At 35.5% G+C, this 19,086-nt stretch overlaps 1 protein-coding gene across 4 annotated transcripts in view; it reads left to right on the plus strand.

Annotated features, from left to right (window-relative positions):
- The window catches only part of ATAD2B (ATPase family AAA domain containing 2B), a 153,955-nt gene that overhangs the window by 121,181 nt on the left and 13,688 nt on the right, over positions 1–19,086 (plus strand). For 2 of the 4 annotated variants that reach the window (XM_072767583.1, XM_072767581.1), the window contains exons 21-23: positions 303–499; positions 3,879–4,038; positions 16,890–17,012. In XM_072767583.1, the coding sequence (XP_072623684.1) occupies positions 303–499; positions 3,879–4,038; positions 16,890–17,012 (480 nt within the window). The remainder of the gene's footprint in view (positions 1–302; positions 500–3,878; positions 4,039–16,889; positions 17,013–19,086) is intronic. The other 2 variants (XM_072767584.1, XM_072767582.1) reach the window with 1 other exon arrangement.

The raw sequence follows: 19,086 nt of genomic DNA on the forward strand, positions 1-19,086 counted from the left end.
TACAGTTCTTCATCTGAAGATATTTTTGTTGATTTGAAATATTTCTCATAAGTTGTATGTAAATGGTATTTCAAAATAAAATTATTTAAAATCATATCATTTGGCATTTAAGGAGTCCTGTGAGTTGTTTTATGGAGTAAATCTATTCTCTAATGTACTGTTGGTTTCCATTCAAATTTTTACTTGCTGGTTTTGCAAGTGGTTCTTGTATATTTAGAATTATTTTTTGAGTGAATGATAGAAAAGTAACTGAGGTCCTGGCTCTGCCATGTAATCTTAACATTTTATCTTATCTTCTTTAGGTCTCTGTGCTATGGAAGTGCTTCCCCTTGCACTACCTTCTCCACCTCGTCAGTTATCAGAATCAGAAAAAAATCGGATGGAGGACCAGGAGGAAAATACTTTAAGAGAGTTGCGGTTGTTTCTCAGGGATGTAACCAAGAGGCTGGCCACAGATAAACGCTTTAACATCTTCAGCAAACCGGTGGATATTGAAGAGGTCTTGTTTCAGTAGTGTGCAAACAGTGAAGTTGAACTGGCTAAAAGAAAAAAATATTGACATCTTTTTTTGGAAGGAAAAAAAACAAAGGCATGGATGAATATTACCCCTAGCCTGTAAAATTTTAATCCATGTGATAATTACTAATGTCATCAGCAAATATCTGGTGACTTTTGGATGAAAATAGTGACCAATTTGTATGTCCTCTTAATTAGTATTGATCTTTGTGATCTCTTACTCTTCAGTTCAAGAAGAGGATTAAAAGTTACTTTAATGAAATGTCCATACAAAACTATTTTTATTCCAGGATAAATCTTGCTCTTAAAAAGTATCTTGATGTTAACCAGTCAATACCAATTACTTTGGCATTTTCCAAATTATGTATATTTTAGTGAAAGAGTTGGGAAAGAAACCTGAAATTTACCTTTCATATTTTGGAAATGCCTGTGACTAAGATGCTGTTTGAAGTTAAGCATATCCTATGTAGCTAAAATTGTTTTTCCCTGCAAGGATTTTTCTCTGCTCCCAGTGGAAAATTTCTCACTTTCTATGTGTATTGTTTTGTGTCCTTGTGGGAGCATGGTTTGTGATGATAAGAAAAGAAATTTTCCATTTGGAATCTACTATAATATTGTGGATGAAATTTTTGGTGGTGTTGTTTTTGTTTTTTTATCCTGGGATAATATAGTGTGTGGATGAACACAATACAGTCTTTACTGGCCTTCTTCTTATAGTTCAGACTCCATGTTTGAACAGCTTTGGTGTTTTTAGTTTTAATTTTTTCTTCATCTTTTTTAATTTGAATTATGAAATGATTCATAGTTTAATGTTGCGTCCTTGTTGTGAAATCTGTACTTTTGGACCTGAGCAGATTCCTTTGGAATCATTACCTCATCTTTGGGAAGAGTGAGCTATCATTGTTTTTTTCACCTCTGAAAACAGTTATCCCACCCCACTCCCCTTTTTTTTTGAGTAAAAGGACTATCTATAACTTTATTTGTATATTTATCCATGATACATAGTTTTATATATTTGATCCTTTTAACAACCTCACAAGGTCATTATTATTCTTATGTTGCAGCTGAGGAAACTGAGGCTCCCAGGCAAGTGACATAGCCAAGACTCAAAGGTTTTTTGAAATTTAAAGTCCACATTCCTTACATTATATCACAGTTATACCTTAATTTTTTTTCTACTGCAATGACAGGAATTGCCTAATTTACTTTTGCAATTAATACATACCATTTTATATTTGCGGAACATTTTTTTTCCCCTTGTAGTGTTATCAGATAATCTTGAAACTGTCAGCCCACTTTCTTTTTATTTTTATGAGATTTTATTTATTGATGCGAGAGGGGGGGGGGAGGGGGAGGGAGAGAGAGAGAGAGAGAGAGAATGAGAATGAGAATGAGCAGGACAGGGGTGAGCAGAGAAGGAGGGAGAAGCAGGGAGCCAGATGTTGATGTGGGGCTCCATCCCACACCCTAGGATCACGACCTGAGCCCAAGGCAGATGCTTAACTGGCTGAGACACCCAGATGCCCTCAGCCCACTTTAAAGATTATTTTAGATGTTTATTTTTGTTTCAAATTGGGTATGGGACCCTGACACTTATTTGATAATGGCTTGACTTCAAGTCAACCTCCCATACTGGGATTAAACCAATTTTGCCTTTTCCCCCAGCACTCTTTCTAAACAGAAGAGGTGATCAGATTTCAGATGCCATCTGTGATAGAGTAAAAGTTTTATAAAGGATGGTAGGGCATTGGAAGGGGATAGAAAATGTTGGTCAGATAAAACTTGTATTCAAGGATTATGTGTCTTACTTTCTCTTTTATTCTTATGTTCTTCTGTTGTTCTTTGCTCTTGAAGCTGAAAATGTAGAGGTCTCTGTGAAACATGAGGGAAAGACAAGATTAAAAAAATTTTAAAAAGATTTTATTTATTTAAGAGAGAGCATGAGTGGGGTGTAGGGGTGGGGGGAAAGGGCAAAGGGAGAGGGAGAAATAGACTTCCTGCTCAGTAGGGAGCCAGACGTGGGACACATCCCAGGACCCCAAGATCATGATCCTAGCAGAAGGCAAATGCTTAACTGACTGAGCCACCCAGGTGCCCCACAAGATAACAACCTAAAACATAAAAATTTATATTCAGATAATGAATTTGAAATGTCTAAAAACTATGGAATTCCAAAGCTGACTTCAGAGAAAACAGAAGTTTAGGAAATAAACATTAAGTTTAAAATTAAGTATTGGGGCAAAAATTTTATGATCTTTAATAATATAAGTTTTTAAAGTGCTTTGCAGTTAATAAACATTTTCCACATGTACACAGAGGCATGGCAAATACCAGAGCCAAGAATCCAACTGATATCTTCTGAGCTATTGTTTATCAGTATAGCTCTGCTACCTTCCCTATAAGGAGATTTTCAGCTCCTAGAAATAAAAAAATAAATTATAACATGCCCATAAAATTTAAAAACGTATAAAATATGTGTGTGTATTTGCAATGGAAAAAAGTAACCTCCAGTTTCATAGAGCAGGAATTATCCTAGCTCTAGAATTTGGTCCTGGACTAATTAGATGTTTCTAAGATTGCTTTTATATCTGACCTGATTATTTGGTTTGAGATTTGCATTGAGGAAAGCAATAGATAGATAGGTTGATAGAGCTTTCTTAGTGGACAAATGATATAAAACATTGGGCAAATCCTGACTTACTAGCCCTTATTTTGTGTTGCCTCCCAGGAAATCGGCCCATAGAGCATGTTTACTTGTGAATGTGTTTATAATTAGGGAAGTCCAAGCAAATCTTTTACTAGTCATGAAGGCAATACTTATTTTTGTTATATAATTGACTCAAAATGTTTGTAATGACTCCAAAGGAGCAGAAAACACTTTCCATGAAATGATTCACCCTGGAAAAAGAAAGAAATTTTTTTGTTGTTGTTTAAAGATATTAAAGAGATTTACCAGAGAACTTTAATTATATTAAAAGTCTATGTTTCTTAATTTCCTTCAAAAAAATTTCTTAAAGTAATATTTATTGATACTTACTGGGTGCTTTTACCAATACATTCTCTTCTCAGGTATATCCAAAGGACTGGGGGGAGAAAAGCTGACATAATTGGTTTTATATTTCAAAATCAGAAACATTTCAGAGTTAATTTAGATATGACTTGAAACTGAAGCTTTTCATGGAAAGTATGACTTCAAAGTAGTAACTTTAGTAGCATAAATTGCTCTACAATTTTATCCTCACTTATCATTATTCTTAAAATATCTGGATTTAATTATTAAATAACTATATGGTTTTATTTTGTGTTTTTATGAGTAGATCATAGGAAATAGAAGTAATTTTCATTAAAATATTTTCTTTTAGGTTTCAGATTATCTTGAAGTAATCAAGGAACCAATGGATTTATCAACAGTAATAACTAAAATTGATAAGCATAATTACCTGACTGCTAAGGATTTTCTGAAAGATATTGACCTCATCTGTAGCAATGCTTTAGAGTATAATCCAGATAAGGACCCAGGAGGTAAGGATGCTCTGGGGAAGGTTCACTTTGGTGATCAATGAGAAGATAGTGGAAAGTTTAAATACTAAAGCATGCCCATATTTCAGGTAGATAAATTAGTATTTTATTTTATTTTATTATTTATTTTTTATTTATTTTATTTATTCCTGAGAGAGAGAGAGAGAGAGGCCTAGACACAGGCAGAGGGAGAAGCAGGCTCCATGCAGTGAGCCCGACGCAGGACTCGATTCCAGGTCTCCAGGATCAGGCCCTGGGCTGAAGGCGGCGCTAAACCAGGGGTGCCCAGATAAATTAGTTTTAATGACATATTATTGTATTTAGAAACTTCTTGATCAGGAACTCCTAATATACTTAAATATAATTATTAAAATAATTTATTAATTTATGAAATTAAATAATGGATTTAAATAAGGATTTTATATTTTAGGTATTCTGTTCAGGGTTTAGTTTCTTCATTTATATTTTACTTTTTGTATTTAGATTCTTATTTCATTCAGGTAGGATGGAAAACTGAGTAATTGAGAATTTAATGTAAAATTTATTTATTTGGTCAAGATCACCAGCACTGATAAACACTGGGAATTCCAGATTGGTGGGAACTCATTATAGAGTAAGTTTACATGTAAAAGACCCTTTTAAGTAGATAGTACATATTCTGCAGATTGTGGGTATTTTAATGCAATTTTATTGTTTTGTTCCTAATCCAATCCTGTACTTAAATCTGTAGTCCCTGCTCTTTGAGTGCCCTCCATGGAGGACCGGTAGGAACATATCTGTAGTTAAACAAGATGAATTGATTGATTCGTTGTAACAAGGAAGAATATGTATCACGTGGAACCATATAGGATTTGAGCTTGTGCTAAGGATTTTGGAGAGGATTTAAGAAAGTAGGGCATTGTAGTAGATTGGATGCTCTTAGAAGTGGGGGGTGATTTTGAGATTAGATATTTTAAGAACCTGGAAGGCAAGAAGGGAGCAAAGCTAAAACTGGGATGGGTAAAGAAGAAGCAGTCATCCATTTTATCCAAGATAGGATTTTACATGCTTGTTTTTGTGGCTCGGACAATATTCATGCTTTTGTCTATGTTCAGATATTTTTTATTTTGATTCGTCGTGGTCACGGAGTGGCCTTTTCTGATGTTGTGTTCTGTAAAAATTGTTTATGTTTAATATGAGTACACTAAGGTCTAGCTGATAGTGCCAGGCCATTTTCCAGCTAACAGGGGCTGTTACTCTCTTTCTCACTCTGCTGAGGATTCTGTTTCTTCAACAGGTGATAGACAAGTAAGATACTTTTTACTTCTTCTTTTTTTTTTTTTAATTTTTATTTATTTATTTATTTATGATAGTCACAGAGAGAGAGAGAGAGAGAGAGAGAGGCAGAGACACAGGCGGAGGGAGAAGCAGGCTCCATGCACCGGGAGCCTGATGTGGGATTCGATCCCGGGTCTCCAGGATCGCGCCCTGGGCCAAAGGCAGGCGCCAAACCGCTGCGCCACCCAGGGATCCCGATACTTTTTACTTCTTAAACATTAAGTTTCACTTATTTCAAGGTAGTTAGAGTACAGTTTTCTGCTTTTTTTCTGTGTTTATGGGTAGTGGTTCTTAGGCCACTTGTTAGAATGATCCCAATCTCTCACTTTCACATGAAATTGGGTGTTTTCCATCTAAATTTAGATCACCGCACATCAGATATCCTAATTCCAAGTTTACAGGCAGAATAACATTTTACATAGCTGTTCTTAAGCTTTGTATTAGGACATTTGCCTCTTGTTAGTTTTTATTTCTTTTATTTTGACTTTTTATTATATATGTTGTGTAGAAACATTTCTAAAGACTAAAAGAAGGTAATTGAGTAACTCCATTACCTTGTGTTCTTTCTCACACACGGGAATGTATTGTACATGGAATATATACATGCATAATATTTTTACTAAAATGAGAATACAATTTTTGTGAATTTTGTCATTCATGGATTATTTTGTGAAGAGCATATGAGTTAATATATTCCTATGACATTATTTTAATCACATAGATGTACTATTATAGCTAATACCTCATTGGAGATACTAGATTTTTTAGTTTTTTCCTCTGTTATAATATTGATGAATATCTTTGTAGTATAAATTTTATGTACATCCTTAACTATTTCCTTAGAATGATTTTCTTAAAGTGAAATTTCTGAATCAAGGAATATATCTTTCTCTATATATCTTCTAAGGCTTTTAATCCATACAGTTAAATTTTTCTCCCAGCTTTGTTTTCTTTTGTCAGCACCATCAAGGCCCCTGTTAGGCAATATAACTTTTGTGTGAGTGAGCGAATCTCCTTTTGTATAGATGGCCTCCAGCAACAGGACATAGTTTGGGTAGTGAAGAATGGGCTGGATGTCAGCCTCATTTGATTTCCTTGCTGGGGCACTTGAGTAGGGTACAGTCTGCACAAGTGTTTAGAGTGGCCTTGACCAAAGTATGAGAGTACTTATACTCTGTTTTAGTGTTCAAGACACAGGGGTTGCTGAAACTGTACTAGGTAATAAGAGTTTGGGCTTTGGATTTATACCTAAGCGTTAGTCCCAGTTCTGCTATTTTCTAGTTCATTAATGTGATCAAGTTTAGTCCTCTAAATTTTAGTATTCTTATCTGCAAAATAGAGATAATTATAGTATTCTTCTCATTGGGGTGGTTGTATGGGTTAAATGAGAAATTGTATTATGTTAAATATTACAGAACCACCATTTTCATATGGCTCATATGTTAAGCCTTTATCATAGTGCCTGAGACATGGTAAATGTTCTGTAGAGGTTAGCAGTCCACATTTTAATTTTTGTTATCATTATTACTTAAATTGTGCTTAAAATTTTTTTTTTTTTTTATAATAAAGTGGTTGCTTAGTGGGTACCTATGTATTTAATTCCCTGGACCACATTTAAAATTTAATCCTATTTTGGAAAAAGTCTAGGGACAGATAGTGAAAAATAAATTTGAATGTTTAGAGAAAGCCAATTGAGAGGGTCAATTCAGATTTTTCCCTCTATGTTACTTAATTATAACCACATTGAAATAATATTACTTTAAAGAAAGAAGCAGTGGTTTCTGGTGCATAATAAGCTTTTCCTATCCGTTGCAGTTGTATAACAGAGAATATGGCTCTGTCTTAGAGTTGACATGGTACACTTAAAATTTTCTTTCTTCACTATTTTAGATGCAAAAAAGTGTGATATAATTTAAAGGCATGATTTTGGCTCTGTTCAGATTATTTCCTATCTTTGAGTTAAGAGGCTTGTTTTTTCCTTAGCAGAACCACTTGTTATGTATTAGGAAAACAACCTCAGGGTCTGTTGTGTAGCAAGTAGAAATTACAGGAGTTTTGTATTACTTTTACAAGCTCCCATGAGTATTTGGAGCTTACAGTGTTCTGTTTTGCAGAACCCTTGGCCATTTGGGGGAAAAATCTAGCATACACATAGAAGACAAAAGCCAGTATTTTGAAAGCTATACATGTTGCCTAAATGTTTACCCAGATTATCTCTCTTGATGATAATGTGGACAGAAATTAAATGTTAGCCAGAAGAATTTTAACCTGTAGTTCTAAATATAACTAGTCTCAAATGTTTGACCCTAATTATTATTTTAAAGATATATATATATTTAACCATTCCCCATTCTTTATCTTGCAGTACATCACATTCTCTAGCCCTCAGTCTCACCCCTAGAATGAGTCTAGCCCTCATTCACATACATACTATTATTGAGCTCATTTTGCTGAAAGTTCAGCCCTAATCTTGTACTCTTCTCAGAATCTTCTCTTTTGCACTAGTTTGCTTGGGAATAAAGCTTACAGATTCACCCTAGCCTTTGGAGCCCTCTGCAGGCTGTGCTTCAGCCAAACTCATTAATATTTTCTGTTAGTATTTATGAGTACCGTGTACTAGTTACTAAGCCTGGGTGCTTAGAATACAAAAGTGACTGTGACAGTCCTTGCCTCTTGCGGCAGAGATACTCAGATGTAATATATGTTTAATGATTACTGTGTGGCAGACATTATGCTGTGTGTTACGGTATTAGTTTGCTAGAACTTTCATAACAAAATGATATAGACTAAAAGTGGCTTAAAGAACAGAAATTAATTTTCTTAGAGTTCTGGAAGCTGTGAGTCCAAAATGAAAGTGTCAGTAGATTTGGTTTCTCTTTAGTATTCCTTTTGGCTTACAGATGACTGCCTTCTTGCTGTGACCTCATATGCTCATTTCTCTGTATGCACACACCCCTTGTGTCTCTTTGCCAAATTTCCTCTTATAAGGACATAGATCAAATTAGGACCTACTCATACAACCTTATTTTATCTTAGTTACTTCTTTAAGAGCTCTATTTTTATTTATTTTTTTTAAGATTTATTTATTTATTTGTGTGAGAGAGAGCAACCACAAACGGGAAGAGGCAGAGGGAGAGAAATCCTCAAGCAGACTTTTTCCCCACCTGCCAAGTGTGGAGGCCAATGCAGGGCTCATGACCTGAGCCAAAATCAAGAGTTGGATGCCTAACCGACTGAGTCACTTGGGTGCCTCTGCAGTTTTAATAGATTATTAAGGTAGAGCATAGAGGTGGCAGTTACGAATTTTGTCTTGAAGTGACCACAGATGACTATAGTGCAGTTTTATAAGGTCTTTATTAGAAATATGTACACATTGTGAGTGGAGCACAGAGGAAAAGACACTACCTAGAAATGGATAAGATTAGGAAAGGTATTCATTCCAGGCTGACAGAAGTAGTGTACAAAAATTATAAAAAGAGAGGGAATGTGCTGGAGAATAGAGCAGAACAGTGGTGGGAAATGAATCTGTTTTCTCTCTTTTTTTTAAGATTTTATTTATTTATTTATTCATGAGAGACACACAGAGAGAAAGAGGCAGAGACACAGGCAGAGGGAGAAGCAGGCTCCATACAGGGAGCCCGACTTGGGACTTGATCCTGAAACTCTATCTGGGGACTCCAGGATCACACCCTGGGCTGAAGGCGGCGCTAAACCACTGAGCCACCTGGGCTGTCCATGAATCTGTTCTCTTAACCACCACATCTCCATTTACTGAGCATCCATGTATGGAATATTCTCATATGCATAAATCATGGTCTGTGCTGGAAATGTATAGCTCTGGTCTGGAAGATGCCTAAAGCCCACTTAGTAGAGAGTCCTACAGATAAATGTCCTAGAAAGTCCCTATCTTCTTTTGATCCTGAATAAGGACTTCAGAGTTACTTTTCTAAATGATAAGGAGCGATTGGATGGTTTTGAGACAGAAAGTGATACAGTTTGATTTGAGTATAGTATTGCAGGCAGTGTCAGTTTTGGGGTAGAGGTCAGGAGAGTAGCAGAGATGGAGGAGGTTAGAAGACCAATTAAAATTCAGTTGCAGTGGCGGCAGAGATTGGACATAAAGGGATAAAGGGCTTAGTGACTAATCGATTAGATGTAACTGACAGAAATCTAGAATGACTCCTGAGTTTGTGGTCTGAACATGGTTAAGTAATATGAGAAGGAAACCAATAGAGGAACAGGTTTATGGGCAGTATGCTAAGTTTAATTTTGGACATATTAGTATGAGCTAACCTTTGGTGCACTCCCAGATAAAATGCAGATATTAGAGTAGTAGTTATATATATGGTTCTGGACATTGGGAGACATTTGGGCAAGAAACCTTGTTGGAGTCATCAGTGTATAGGAGTGAATTAGATCACATAGGTGGTATATAGAATGAGAAGAGAGAGAAGCCCACGAGGAATCCTCCCTTAAGAGATTTAGGTCCCAGTTCTCAGTTTAGCTCCAATCTTAACTGTTGGAATTTATGGTACCTTTGTTAAATGTATTGCCCCTACTGGGAGTGTGTACCACTTTTATTGAGGTGTAAGTTACATAGAATATGTTTTTTTTTTTTTAAAAAACTACATATATCTTTTGAAATCCCACTCACCCTTCAAGGAATATTAAATGCTACATTCATGAAAGTTTTTTTGGATGTCCTTCCAGTTGTAAGTAATCCCTTCATCCTGGAATCATAACACTATGTAACTTTCCTGTGATACTTTTTATCTACCCCACCACCACCTGCCTCCTTGAGCTGAAATAGTTACTTGTTACTCCTTATCCCTTGTTTTAGATCCTAAGCTGATTAGGAACAGGATCTGTATAAGTGTATGTATGGAGCATATTCTTAATAAATGTGGCCAGTGAGTAAATTTCATCAGTTCTCTTGTTGAGCACTAACTGAAGGAGTTTCAGATTAGATAGAAATTATAAAATAGAGACAATTTAGATATGAGCCAGTAAATACATAAAATTTCTTATTTATGAAATAATTTGGGATAAAACATCATCCTATAAAATTTGCTTTTCTTAAAATATTATTAATCTTCCTTAATAACTTTATTGAAAAAAACAGCTAATATACTTCTCTTCACCAAAGTACAAAAGTAACACTGACACATTGATAATAGTTGTTACTTTTATAAAAGTAGTGATTGTTTTTTAAAATTTCATTTAAATTCAACTAAATAACATATGGTATATTATTAGTTTCAGAGGTAGAGTTCAAGGATTCATCAGTCTTACATAACACCCAGTGCTCATTCCATCATATGTATTGTCTATCACCCAGTTACCCCATCCTCCTTGCCTACCTCCCCTCCAACAACCCTCAGTTTGTTTCCTATGGTTAAGAGTCTGTTATGGTTTGTCTCCCCCTCTGATTTTGTCTTATGTTATTTTTTCCTCCTTTGCCTATGATCCTGTTTTGTTTTTTAAATTCCACATGTGAGTGAGATCATATAATAATGCCTTTCTCTGATTGACTTATTTTGCTTAGCATAATACCCTTTAGTTCCATTTGCTGCAAATGGCAAGACTTCATGTTTTTGATGGCTGAGTGTGTGTGTGTGTGTGTGTGTGTGTGTGTATGTGTGTGTCTTCTTTATCCATTGGTTGATGGGCATCTGGGCTCTTTCCATATGTTGGCTATTGTAGACATTGCTGCTATAATCAATGGGGTGCAGGTGCCTCTTCCAATCACTGTTTGTATGTTTTGGATAAACACCTAGTCGTGCAGTTGCTAGGTCGTAGGGTAGCTCTAATTTTAAATTCTTGAGGAACCTCCGTATTGTTTTCCAGAGTGGCTGCACCAGCTTGCATTCCCATCAACAGTGTGTGAGCGTTCCCGTTTCTCTGCATCGTTGCCAATATCTGTTGTTTCCTAACTTGTTAATTTTAGCCATTCTGATCAGTGTGAGGTGGTATCTCATTGTGGTTGAGATTTCCCTGATGCTGAGTGATGTTGAGCATTTTTTCATGTGTCTATTGGCCATTCGCATGTCTTCTCTGGAGAAATGGCTTTTCATGTCTTCTCATTTCTTGACTGGATTATTTGTTTTTCGGATGTTGAGAAAAGTAGTGATTCTATTAATTTTATAGATTCTCCTCAATTTGCCCTAATAACCAATAGTTTTTTATTATTGGGGCTCAGAGGTTATGTAATTTGTGCAAACCCACAAATGTTATATGGCACAACTGAATGGCTTGGGTTCTGTCCTCAAAGCTAGTGTGTGTGGTTTTTTGCTGTGCTTGTTATTGTCAAATTACATGGATTTTGAGAATCTTAAGATCATAAAGTATGAGACTAAAGAACTGGTAAACATATAGCTTATATTTTATTTATTTTTAAACTTTTGGTGGTCAGTAAAGCAAAGTTTATTGAGTGATAGTACAAAAGCTCCTGAAGAGGGAGAGAGGGGACTCGAGAGAGTTGCCCTGTAGTTTATATCTTAAAGCACTGTTTAAAGTAAGGATTTTAAGACTGATGTCCATGCGAGCATCTCTGAACAATAACACCCCAAATTGTATACATGTGTGATTTTTCATTTTTATCACATGCTTATAAGGATCTAAGATGACCCCCCTACCTCTTGAAAAAGATGAAGTTTGAAGACATCACATCTCTTCTACTTTTAATGTTCTATAAACTTACGATTTGTTGCTGTGTATAAAACATAGATGCAATTCTAACCTAAGAATGATTAAAAATAATTATAATGGTAAGCACATGAAAAACACTGTTTCCTCATCAAATGCAGATGCTCTTCAGAATAAATTCATTATCCTTCAGATCAATGGGAAATTTTTATGGATTTCTTTTCTTTTCTTTTCTTTTCTTTCTTTTCTTTTCTTTTCTTTTCTTTTCTTTTCTTTTCTTTTCTTTTCTTTTCTTTCTTTTCTTTTCTTTTCTTTTCTTTTCTTTTCTTTTCTTTTCTTTTCTTTCTTTTTTCCTTCCTTCCTTCCTTCCTTCCTTCCTTCCTTCCTTCCTTCCTTCCTTCTTTCTTTCCTTCCTTCCCCATTTAATTGGGGATGGAATGTGAGCAGGAAGCATACATTTAAAAAGAAAGACTGTTGAGTTATTTTAGAGTGATAATTTGCCAGATACATGGCTTTATTTTTTTATTTTTATTTTTTTTGATACATGGCTTTAGATTTAATCTTGCCTCTTAGCTTTTTCAAGCTGAGGTAGAAAGCCAGTGGCATGTGCACCACGAATATTGTATTATCAGCTTGAAAGTACAGCTACTTCTAAGGATGTTCATTGTAGGTTTTTATGTGTAATAGGTAAAATTTGAAGCAACTTAAGACTTATAACAATGGAACAATAATTTTGAAAAATTAAGGTACATCCTCCTTTGGATTTTCATTATTTTTATATTCATTCATTCATTCATTCATTCATTCATTCATTCGAGACACAGAGAAAGAGAGGCAGAGACACAGGCAGAGGGAGAAGCAGCCTCCATGCAGGGAGCCTGACATGGGACTTCATTCCAGGACCCTGGGATCACGCCCTGAGCCAAAGGCAGACCTTCAACCGCTGAACCACCCAGGTGTCCCCTACTTTGGATTTTTAAATAGCCATTATAGTTTGGTTCTCAAAGGATGTTTGAAAGTTATCAGGAGACTTCTGATTTTGGCTGTGATGGAATAAAAGGGACCGAATTTATCCTCCTACCTGAAACGATGAAAAAAACTGAACAAAATGTATGAAAAAACAATTTTGAAGACACCGGATATCAGGAAACAAAGGCTAGTATTCCCCAAAAGATGAGAAACTACAGGTTGAGCCCTAGTTGCGTCGAGAGTTTCCAGACTACGGTATAGGAAGGAAAAACCCAGGCAGAGGAAGTCTACCTGAATTACAGAGACAGCTGGAAATGTAAGGAGGGCAAAGTAGGTAGAGTTCTCAGGGCAGAAAGAAAGCAAGCTGTACAGAGAGAACACTCTGGAGATCTGCAGTGGATCTCTTCCAGTCTTGAGCTGAACACTGATTGGTGTATACATATGAGGAAACTATCTCAGACCAGAGAAAGGAAATATCCTTGAAGCTCACAGAGGACTAGGAATAGTGCAGCAAATATTTAGAGCTAATAAACCAACAGAGATAAAATAGGATCATAAATAAGTACACATCCAGAAGAAGTAAGAAAAAAAGGAAAAGGGAACAAGTGGAAAATAAATAGCAACTTTACTAATAATCACATAAATCACATTGAAAATAAATGGTCTATTTTGGTATAGTCTCAGTAGCTTATTTTTGCTTTTGTTTCCTTTGCCTGAGGAGACATATCTAGAAAAATGTTGCTAAGGCTGATGTCAGGGAATTTACTGTCCTTGTTCTGTTCTAGGAATTTTATGGTTTCAGGTCTTACACTTAAGTCTTTAATCCATTTTGAGTTTATTTTTGTGTATGATGTAAGAAAGTGGTCCAATTTCATTCTTGTGCATGTAGCTGTCCAGTTTTCCCAACACTGTTAAAGAGACTGTGTTTTCCCCGTGTATATTCTTGTCTCTTTTGTCACAGATGAATTGACCATATAAGTGTGAGTTATATTTCTGTGCTTTCTATCCTGTACTATTGATCTCTGTGTCTGTTTTTGTGACAGTGCCATACTGTTTCAGTTCTTACAGCTTTGTATTACATCTTGAAATCTGGAATTGTGATTTCAGACAAACCTCCAGCTTTGTTTTCCTTTCTCAAAGACTGCTTAGCTACTTGGGGTCTTTTATGGTTCCATACTCATTTTAGGATTATTTGTTCTAGTTTTGTGAAAAATGTTTTTGGTATTTTGATAGAGATTGTGTTGACTCTGCAGATTGCCTTGAATAGTGTAGACATTTTAGCAATATTCTTCCAATCCATGAACATGGAATATCTTTCCATCTATGTATATCATCCTCAGTTTCTTTCATCAGTGTTTTATATTTTCCAAAGCAAAGGTGTTTCACTTCTTTGGTTAAGTTTATTCCTGAGTATTTTATTCTTTTTGGTGTGATCAAAATGTATACTTTTTTTGTTTTAAGATTTTATTTGACAGAACACAAGTAGGGGGAGCAGCAGGCAGAAGGAGAGGGAGAAACAACTCCCTGCTGAGAATGGATCCCGATGCAGGGCTTGATCTCAGGACCCTGAAATCATGACCTGAGCTGAAGACAGATTCTTAGCTGACTGAGCCACCCAGGTGCCCCCAAAATGTATACTTTAAATATATGCAATTTAATATATCTCTTCTGTTACTGTAATAGATCTTTTTTTTTTTTTTTTAAGACTTAGGAAAGTACAGGATGTTAAATAATAAATTCAGATTGCACAGTTGTGGTTTTTTGGTCATAGATTCTTGAGATCTGTATTCATTTATTTCCATATATTCATGATATCTCTTTTTGGATATTTTTTACACACATCGAAATAAACTCTTTAAACTTTAATTTTTGACTTTTTTCCTCTTCTATTTATTCTCTCGTTATTTGCATATTTGAAAGTATTACTTCCATTTTCCCATTTTTCATGCAAGAAGCTAGACCATGATCCTTGATACATACCTCATCTCATACTTCATCATCAAGTTGTGTCCTTGAGAACGTATTTCAAATCCATAATCTTCTCCTTTTCACCACCCCCACCCTCATTCAATTTGTTCTTCTCTCTCACTAAAAAAAGAGCCTTCTGATTATGTTTCCTGTTTTTATTTGTGACCCCTCCATTAGTTTCCAGATAATGGCTGGAGATGACTTTTTTTTTTTTTTACAATTTTATTTCTTAGAGAGAGAGGGGTAGAGCAGAGGGAGGGGGACAAGCAGATTCTCCACTGGGCATGGAGCCCAGTGTGGAGCTCAATCCTGTGACCCTGAGATCATGACCAGAGCCGAAATCAAGACTTGGTTGCTTTACTGACACTGCTACCCAGACGTCCCTAGAGATGATCTTTTGAAGATGTTTATTTATTTTTTTTTTTTAAAAGATTTTATTTATTTATTCATGAGAGAGAGAGGCAGAGACATAGGCAGAGGGAGAAGCAGGCTCCATGCAGGGAGCTGGACCTGGGACTCGATCCTGGGTTTCCAGGATCATGCCCCGGACTAAAGGCAGCGCTAAACCACTGAGCCACCGAGCTGCCCGAAGATGGTCATTTAAATCATGTTACTTCTTAGTTCTGATCTTTTCAATGACTTTTCATTGCTCTTAGGATAAGGCCTGAATCCTTTAAATACAGATTCCCATTTATCTCTTGTTTATTGTATTCTAACCACAGATTTTATTTATTTGTTTAAGAGAGAAAAGGAGGGTGAGCAGAGGGAGAGGGACTTCCTACTCAGACTCCTTGCTGAGTGCAAGCCCATTGTGGGGCTTGATCTCAGGACCCTGAGATCATGACTTGAGACAAACTCAAGAGTCAGATGCTTACCTTACTGAGCCACTCAGGCACCTCTTGACTTGACTTTTAATATTTCAGAGTTGCGTAGCTCTTGGGAGCACTTTTTATGTTGTATTTTTCATGAATGCGGGCTTTTCGATTAATGTAAAGCAGAGACTTAATGTAAACATCAGGTGTGGTCTACCTAAAAGTGTGTGTATTTCTTTCCTGGATCTACCTACAATTTATATACCGTCTTGTAGTTTTTGGCTTAGAGTACTTGCTATATTTTTTGTTTCTGTCACAGATTTTTAATAAGTTAGTTTTACTTAGGATATATTATATTCTTCACAGTTTTGACCAGTTTTCACTTATGGAGAAAATTATGTAAGGTTTTCTGAAATCTCAATATCCATCTATAGAAACTCTGGTACTGGGCGTATGGTGAATATTCTCCGAATCACTTAAAATTTTTATTGAAAATCATGTTTTTGTTTTTTAAAACATAAAATCAAGTTTTGTGTCTTTGAGATAATGATTTGTTAAATAGGCTTATTAGTACAATTGAACCTGAACAGCACAGTTTGAACTACAGAGGTCCCACTTATACATGGATCTTTTTTTTTTTTTTTGTAAATGCAGTACAGTACTATAAATGTATTTTCTCTTACGATTTTCTTACCATTTCCATTTCTTTAGCTGTATTGTAAGAATACAGTATATGATACATTTAACATACAGGATATGTGTTAATGGACTATTTATGTTATCTATAAGACTTCTGGTCAGCATTACTATTGCTATTTACTATTACTAGTAAATTTTGGGGGGGGTGTCAAAAGTTACAGGTTTTTGACTGTGTGGAGAGTTGGCACCTCTAATCCCTTTGTTGTGCAGGAGTCACTTGTACTTTGAAGTTCTTAAAAAATACAGTTCTCAGAGAATTATCAAGGTTACTAAATAGCTTATTATATTTTTTACTCATCATTTAAATGAACCTGTTTCTCACCTGGAAGTGCTTTTTACAGTTTTATTTAAATGTTTGTGTTCTTTTCTTTCTCTTTTTAAGATACCCTTTGTTAATGTTATTTCATTTATCTATATAATAAAGTATACCAACTTTTTTAACAGATAAAATAATTAGGCATAGGGCTTGTACCCTGAAGGACACAGCACATGCCATCATTGCAGCTGAATTGGATCCAGAATTTAATAAACTCTGTGAAGAAATTAAGGAAGCTAGAATAAAAAGAGGTAAGTTTATAGAAATGAACTTGCTTCTGAAGACCAAGAATCATTGTTACTGAATGATGTTTCTTTAGGATTGCTGACATTATGAAAATAATCTATACTGAGGCACACACTTTATATATTTTGGTACTAATGTGTCATGTAAATTCTCAAAGGTATTTTAAAATTTTACTTTCTGGGAAAGTTTTAGTGAGTACAGAGGTGCAAATTACAGAAATAAAATTCTTTTTAGTGAAAAATTTTTTGTAGGAGTGTATCTGTTAATGATTTTTATTCTTAAAGGATTTAGATAGACTTTCATATCATAGAGGGTTTACTTTTTAAAAGTTTTTAGGAATATTGTTTTTGTTTTCCCTATTGACGTTTATGTGCAGTTCTGTTAATATAAAACTAACAGAATTAGCAAATGTGGTTTGTTCAGTGTATAATCCTGTCCTTGAGGAACTCAGTAGGAGACAGAATTATAAAACAAACCAATACAGTTGAAGTATATGAGTTGGTTGAAACATGTTTATAGTGCGGAGGAGGAGACTTCCTGTTATGGATCTCAGTGTATTTCATCCAGAGTTTGGGGAATGAATATATAGGAGTGTTGTCTCTAGTGGAGTGGAAAAAGAGAGGTAGTGACAGAGGAGGGGGAGGTATTTGTAACCAGAGCAGATTAATAGCATATGTAAAAGCACAGAGATGTGAAATAACATGATATATTTGAAGAACTGCAAACTGTGTGGTATTGCTGAAGCTGTGCAGAATGGGAAATCTCAAGAGGTGAGCTGAGTCCAGGACATTGAAATTAAGAAGCTTTTTTCCCTACTTCTTAGGCCCTCCCTGGTCACCTAATTTAAAATAGGCTCTGGTCACCATAGCACATAGCATTTTGTCTTTTTTTTTTTGGTCTCTTTCCCTTATTTGGAATAGAAGTGTTGTGAATGGTTTGTTCATAGCTCTACTGCAGTCCCTAGAATCTGTCCTATAAATATTTGAATGAGTTGATGCCAATGCTAAGGAGCTTAAGACTTTATCCTGTAGGTCAGTGTTTTTTAAAATATGTGTGCCTAACACCCACATCAGCTTATTAGACTTAGGGAATTAGATTCTCTGAGAGTAGTAAGGCTGAGAAATCTATACTTTAACAAACTATTCAAGTGGTTTTTTTGTACACTAAAGTTTGAGAACCATTGCCATAGTCAATATGAGTTACTGAAATATTTTAAGCTGTGGAATTGGTAAATTGCTTTGGCAGTAGGAAATAGCAAGGTCAATGTGGCAGGATAGAAGGATGGACCAGTCGAAACTGTTGGAGCCAGTTTGGAAGACTGTTTGGCAGTTTCTGAAAAATTAAGCATAACATTTACCATATGACCCAGTGATTCTACTCCTGGAAACAACCCAAGATAAATGAAAACATATGCTTATATAGAGACTGTTCATAACAACTAAAAACTGGAAACAATGCAAATGCCTATCAACCAGTGAATGGGTAAGCAAAACAGTGTATCATACAATGGCATACTGCTCAGTCATAAAAAGGAACAAACTACTGATACATGGTACAACATAGGTGAACATAGGAACATTATCCTAAGTGAAAGAATCCAGTTATAAAAGACCACCTGTTTTGTGTGATTCCGTTTATATGAAACGTTCTTTTGTGAAGTATGTGGAGACAAAAAGTAGATTCGCTGGGGCCTGGGATAGTTTACCAAAAATTGGGCTGCTGTGGTGATTGCATAGCTCTGTAACTATACTAAAAATCAGTATGCTTAAAAAAAAAAATCAGTATGCTTCAGATGAGTGATTTTTTTTTTATTATTATGTAAGTTGCACCTCAATAAAGCATTTGGGGGGAAAAGTTGTTGGACTTGTGCAGAGTTTTAATTCGTGAAATGGGAATGGATATAGGATCAATGCAGGAGAGATTTGGGAGCATGATTGGAGGCCATTGGGAAGGGAAGGAAGAGTCAAAATTGGCTGCCCATTTTACAGGTTCAGTGACTTAGTAGTTATTAATACTACCAACAGAGATAGGGGAATATCTCACTGGAAATAGGGTTTTTTGTTTTTTGTTTTTTTTCTT

The sequence above is a fragment of the Vulpes vulpes genome, chromosome 8 (assembly GCF_048418805.1).
Source record: "Vulpes vulpes isolate BD-2025 chromosome 8, VulVul3, whole genome shotgun sequence".
In the NCBI taxonomy this organism is placed as follows: domain Eukaryota; kingdom Metazoa; phylum Chordata; class Mammalia; order Carnivora; family Canidae; genus Vulpes; species Vulpes vulpes.